Genomic DNA, 6457 nt, shown 5'->3' with positions numbered 1-6457 from the left:
TTGGTGAAGTTCATAGAGGCTGTACCTCGAGCTTCAGGGCAGAGCAAATCCCCCGCTGCTCTGATGCAACCCCACAAATTCTGCCACTGTGTTCGCTACAAATACAAGTATAACCCGATTCTGTTAAAATGCCCGGATTTATTTTTGCTTACCAGCAGTATTTTGACATTTCTAAAACATGAATCTCAGGGTGAGCTGAAGGAAATGTTTGTCCTGCTGTGCATGTCTCTCGCTCTCTAGAACTTGAATTCCCATCATGCACAGCAAATACGACTATATTAATCCCAACACAGTTTTCAGTCACTTTGATCAGAAAATGCATGTTGTGGTGCAAATTTAACAAGCGATGCTTGTAAAAAAAAAGAATCTGATTGTGTAACACGTGACCCCCAACACTGCACTTTATATGCCTATTTTCAGTAGTGTTGATAGGAGACAAACATTTTGACAAAGAGCCAGTTTTTCAGTTAGTAGAAGCTTCGCTGGCCTCCACCAAATCAATGGACTGATGGGTTGCTCTAGAAATAAATCATAGAAAAGCAGCATGCTTTGCATTCATGACCATGTATCATACAGAAGTTATTGCAGTGCTGCTGTGTTGCAGTGTGTGGGATAATCCTCGGCTGCACGGGATGTGCTGCTTTCAGCGCATCAGAACGTATAGAAAGGCTTTGTCTTGGTTTTCTCAGCTGATTTAACGAGACTGTAAAGATGTTTGTCACCTAGCGGCAGCACAAGAGTAGATTAGTATGCGTCGTGTTCTCATGTCATGCAATATGCATCAATGTTGTGTTCTTTAGTGTGTAATGCTGCTGTTTGAGCGTGAAAAAGCTCTGCAAAGTCCCTCCAGCAGGATTGATTCTCTGTATCAGTGTTTCTGAACTCCCTGAAACACCTCCAGTTTTCTTCACAATATTCCTCATTTAAATAAAGATTAAAGGGGCAGGGCCTGGTTGAGTTAGTTAGTAGTGTGTTGAAACTGGCGATTATGGTAACATTTCCCGAACACCAATCACAACACACTGCTCCAGCCGACCAATCAGAGCACATTGTGCTTTTCAAAAGGAGGGGCTTCATAGAGACAGAGCGTTACTGACAGACTGGGAAGAGAGGAGCTGCAACAATGAGGAAAATAATCAACATTCTAGCAGGAAAACCTGTTCTAGTAGAGCGCAAAAAAACACATTGAGAAAGGGCATATAAGTCTGCTTTAAAAATCCCATTTTTTTAAAGATAACACACACACTTTAAAGCTGTGAAGTTGATAAGCAATAGCAAATTATTCTGTGGAAGCAACAAATCAGTGTGATTTCAATTTGGTATAAAACTATTGACTTTTTTTTAGTCAATAGTTTTATACACGATCAGGCATAACATTATGACCATCTTCCTAATATTGTGTTGGTCCCCCTTTTTGCTGCCAAAACAGCCCTGATCCGTCGAGGCGTGGACTCCTCTAGACCCATGAAGGTGTGCATCTGTAGATGTTAACAGCAGATCTTTTAAGTCCTGTAAGTTGTAAATGATAATTTTGGTGATGAACTGTTCCTTTAACAGGATGTTCTGCAATCTATAGTGTGGAGTAATTAATTCAGCACCACGGACAGCTCTTCACTGACCTCTATGTGTTCACACTGTTGATGCTTTCAAGCACTGCTAAAGAAAATATCTGCAATTTCTGTATATTACGAGTCTCTATCATTCTGATTATTATAATCTTTAGCTGTCAACAAATATTTGTCAAAGAAATCCAAGCTCTCAGCCATCCTTATCTGAATGCATGCATGCATACGTGTGCATGTTTGTTAGAGAGAGGGAGAGAAGTGTGTGTGTGTGTGTGTGTAAGGAGGAGAAGGAGTGCTTATATGGAACAGAAGTGGTCCTAACCTACAGATGGCGGAAGACTCCCTCTAAAATCCCATGGTTGATTAAATGTACCTTGGGGGGGGGGGGGGGGTATACATAGATAAATTGGACACTCTCCCACTTTTAATGAAGTGCTGGAATGGACTGATTATGATAATGCAAAACACAAACTCATGCATCAGTTTCGGTAGATGCACTGCATAAAAATGCAACTTTATTTGCAAAATGCAGTCTGTGTTGTGCAAGTGTTTTCTGAATGCATACATTCATTAATTAGATAAAGGCATTGCTTTTGCTTGGTGCATTGCACACATTTTAAATAGTAATGCATGCAAAAACAACTTACAAAATGCAATATACAGTGAGAGTGTGCTATTTCTCTTTATCAGTGTAAGATATTGCTTTTAGATGACTATTTTAACAGTAGCATACGTTTGGCAACTATTCTTAAATGCGATTTAAAATCTGCATCGCATGTAACGTTCGATGGCTGATGCATTGCCAACATATAAAGCGCAGTAACATTTAAAGCATTTTAAATATCTAAATACTGCACGTAGTGGTCAATGACGAAGCACCGATGTCGCCGATTGCGCGCATTCACTTTTTTCAAAAGACGTTGCTTTTGGGTTGATGCAAAAAGGGTAACGCGCGCGCATTTGGCAACTCTTTGTGAAATGCAGCCTGCATGCGAATGCATGCGTTCATTAGAGATGCATTGAAAGCAGCATGCGCTGCTCTGTAAGTGAGGAGAGTCATATGAGGAGTACAGAGAATACTTTGTGCCCCTGTTGGCGAGATGGTTGAGTCCTCGTCAAGGTTGCTGCTGCTGTTGGTCTCCTCATACATCCAGCGCTGACTGACTCCAGCGATCAGTCTCCTCTCCAGCGCGAGGAATATCCGTTTCTGCCGGACACTCGAGACTATGAGAGCAGCTGATAATGACGGACGCCGAGGATTTTTAGTGCTTTCGAATAGAGGATTTATCAGATGCGCGCGCGCTACCACAATGACGATTAAAACTGGATTTATCATTGGGAATATAGTGTTGTGCTGTATACTGTCGTGTGCGCAGGGTAAGTGCTGCTGTCGGTGGGTTTGAGACTGTGAGGGGCTGCAGGTGGAAAAACGCAGAAACATAGGCAGGAGTTTACTGAGCCTCAGTTCTGGCTGAACATACGTGCATTTACATGCCTTCACAACTAGTCCTTTTGCGCGTTCTCCAGCCGTGTCCATCACCACAGGACACTGATAGGGATACATCGCGTTTTTTATGGTCTCGTTTTTCTGTTTGCGTTTCGTCCCGTTGCAAGAATGTTCTCATTTCATCCTCAGCTCTCATCAAATTCTACACATACTGAATGGAAGTCAACAAAAGTCTGATAACATTCTATTCAAGAATTATCTATCTATCTATCTATCTATCTATCTATCTATCTATCTATCTATCTATCTATCTATCTATCTATCTATCTATCTATCTATCTATCTATCTATTTAAGCTTTGAAAGGGAGCACTGCTTAAATTTTCTCTCTCTCTAGATATTAATGCATTATGTATCATTTTTGCATTTTGAAATGACTAATATTTCTTGTGGAAGTGTAAAATACATTTAAAGATAAAAACATGCCATTTTAAAATATTGTATATAATATATATATATATATATATATATATATATATATATATATATATATATATATATATATATATATATATATATAATATACAATATTTTAAAATGCCATGTTTTTATCTTTAAATGTATTTTATATATTTTATTTTGTGTATGTATATGTATATATATATATATATATATATATATATATATATATATATATTATTATTATTATTATTAATAATAGCTTAAATATACTCTAACAAATGCTGGGTTAAAAACAACTCAAGTTGGGTTGAAAATGGACAAACCCAGCGATTGGGTTGTTTTAACCCAACACTTGGGTCAAATCTTTGCCCAACCTGCTGGGTAGTTATTTCTTGCTTAAAATGAACCCAAAATATGTTGGAATTGAACATTTATTAATAAGTTTAATGAATAATAATAATAATAATACATGCTCACTTTTTGATTATTATTGTTGCTTCTAGTAATTATGTGTCTGAGTTTTAATTCCCAACCAATTTTGGGTTCATTTTAAGCCAGACATATAGTCATTTTTAAACAAAAGTTGAAAGTTAAAAGCATGTTGGGCAAACATTTAACCCAACCGCTGGATTTGTCCATTTTCAACCCAACTTTAACCCAGCATTTTTTAGAGTGAAGATTATTATTATATAACTGAATGACATATGTAGTAAGGGCTTGAAAAATGTATAGTCTTGTAATACACTGTCACATTATATTTGTATCAGACAGTTTGATTTAATGCATTTTTATTGTATTATAGTTGCACCTTCCAATGCTTCATTTGACCAGCCTTTAATATTTCGTACCCCTGTTACTCTCTTTCTCTTCTCTCTCGTACTGTATAATATAACCAATCTTATTAATCTTTTTAATGAAGTGCACAGTTCAGGATTTCTGCAGGGCTTTGCTGTAATGAAAAGCACAGGTTGCACGGGTCTTGTAGAACTGGACCGCAGGCATGATTGATTGTTGTTCATGTGTTGTTTATGCATATAAAACCTCACACAGAGACACAGAAATAGCTCATAACTGCCCACCAGACACGTCTGTCACATATAGCGACTCGTAGGGTAAAAATAGTGAGTTGTATAATCTGTCTGAGATGTACTGGAGATGAGATGTTGTGAATGAAATAATGAACTGCATTTTGATTGATCTGATTATTTAGACTTGGTTTGAAATGCAAAATCCATCTTCAATCAACAGGAGTCTCATTTGACGTGACTTGAAGCTGACTAGATGAATAAAAATCCCCCACGCTGCCATTTTTACTTTCAACAAACACCTTTAAACTCGTGCGGTGTTTCCTCGCATGCGTTGGTGCTTTAGTGACTCAGTCTAATGGAAATGTAATGGAAATGATAGAATGAAGTTGTGCTGCCGCAGCATGACATTAACCTCCCTCGTATTCATTTTTAGCTTTCTTGCGTACGTCCGTGTGGATCATTGTGCGTGCTAAAGTCGGTCCTCATTACCTGCTCTTGTAGGTAAATGTCATACGGTGTTGGGATTGAAATGCCGTTGGACAGAAAGCATGATTACTGTAGTTTAGCTCAAAGATCTGCTCTATTCATCATAATGTCACATTGGTAAATAATGGGCCCCTTTTTCATGAATGCAAATATTTAGTGGCTTTCTTCTATCAACAGCGACGAGACAAGGCCGTGGGTGTTGCAGTCGTGGCTTTGAAGTTATTTCTCTTATAATGTCCTTGGCCAAACAAACAGCGCTGCACTGCCTTCAAGGCTCTCTTGATGCATTTTTAATAAGAGACGCTTCGAAAATTGGCCAGTGTGTTGAATGGGGAGGCCAATGAAATAACTTTTCATCTCATTTGAAATCATCGATCTGGGTCCCACTCGGTTGGTGGTGGCGTGGATGTTCTGGTTTTGAGTTTGCAGTTTTAGCTGAGTATCTACATGGCGTTTTCATTTGCTCAGTTGGAGGATGACCTTGATCTCTAGCGCTTGGAGTTTTGTCCAAAAAAAAAAAAAAAACCCAGATAGCTTAAGGCCTGAGTTCAGGAGTAGTTCAATACTTACTCACGCTCATGTTGTTTCAAACCCACTTGCTTTTGTTTTTTTGCACTGAAAGGGATTTTTGTTTTGAAGAAGAATCTTTTGGCAGATCTTGTTCATAATGACCAAGCGAAACCCAATTCTGGGTTGGTTTCAAAAATGCCTCACTTCATGGTTTGACATGCTTGACGCCAAACCAACAGCAGTTTGGATATATGCAGGAAGAAAATGAAATTTGAATGTGATTAATACAGAAAAAAACAAATGTAATTTCTACATGTTCTGCATGTTTCTACATTCTGTTAGTTCAGGCAATAATTAAAAAAACCAAATTAAATTTTATATTAGTACTCATTAGAAATTAAAGTGTAAATATCAACAATATAAAATTAAGTAAAACCTACTCAACTTTTCCGATACTGGTGTTCCCATCATGCACTAACTTTTTTTTTCTTTTTCAGATGTATTTACACTGTTTTATCATTGCTTTTGTTGTTAGGGTTAGTAATGTGTGATTTGTGACATCTAGAGCTCATTTTCTTCTCAAAAACGATCTATCGAATGGTGTCTACACAATATCTATATGCATTATGTTTCAAAGTAAAGCATACACTTTAAAAGCATGGTTTAATACAGTGTTATATTATTTGAGTAAAAAGTTTTGCCAAGTAAACTTTATTATAAGTTACTTATTCTTTACTTAGTTAAGTAGATTAAAGATGCAGTATAATATGCATAGCTATGTTTTCAGTGGTGTATAAAGACCTTACGTAATGACCCGTTATGTTTTATTACCTTACAATGAGCCAACTATCTACATGCACCGCATGTCCCCTTACATGTTAAGTCGCCATTTTGCGCCGGCGTGTTTCTACAGTAGCCCTAAACGGACAAATGTGTTTGCTTGACTGACTACTCTCTGCT

General features: G+C 37.6%; 1 protein-coding gene across 1 annotated transcript in view; it reads left to right on the top strand.

Annotated features, from left to right (window-relative positions):
- Nucleotides 1-2791: 2791 nt before the first annotated feature.
- The window catches only part of csmd3a (CUB and Sushi multiple domains 3a), a 389031-nt gene continuing 385365 nt past the window's right edge, over nucleotides 2792-6457 (top strand). The window contains exon 1 of the mRNA XM_067412377.1: nucleotides 2792-2942. Coding sequence (XP_067268478.1) covers nucleotides 2792-2942 — 151 coding nt within the window. The remainder of the gene's footprint in view (nucleotides 2943-6457) is intronic.

This window comes from Chanodichthys erythropterus, chromosome 2, assembly GCF_024489055.1.
Source record: "Chanodichthys erythropterus isolate Z2021 chromosome 2, ASM2448905v1, whole genome shotgun sequence".
In the NCBI taxonomy this organism is placed as follows: domain Eukaryota; kingdom Metazoa; phylum Chordata; class Actinopteri; order Cypriniformes; family Xenocyprididae; genus Chanodichthys; species Chanodichthys erythropterus.
The sequence above is the reverse complement of the archived record's forward strand: the minus strand, read 5'-3'. Positions and strand labels throughout refer to the sequence as shown.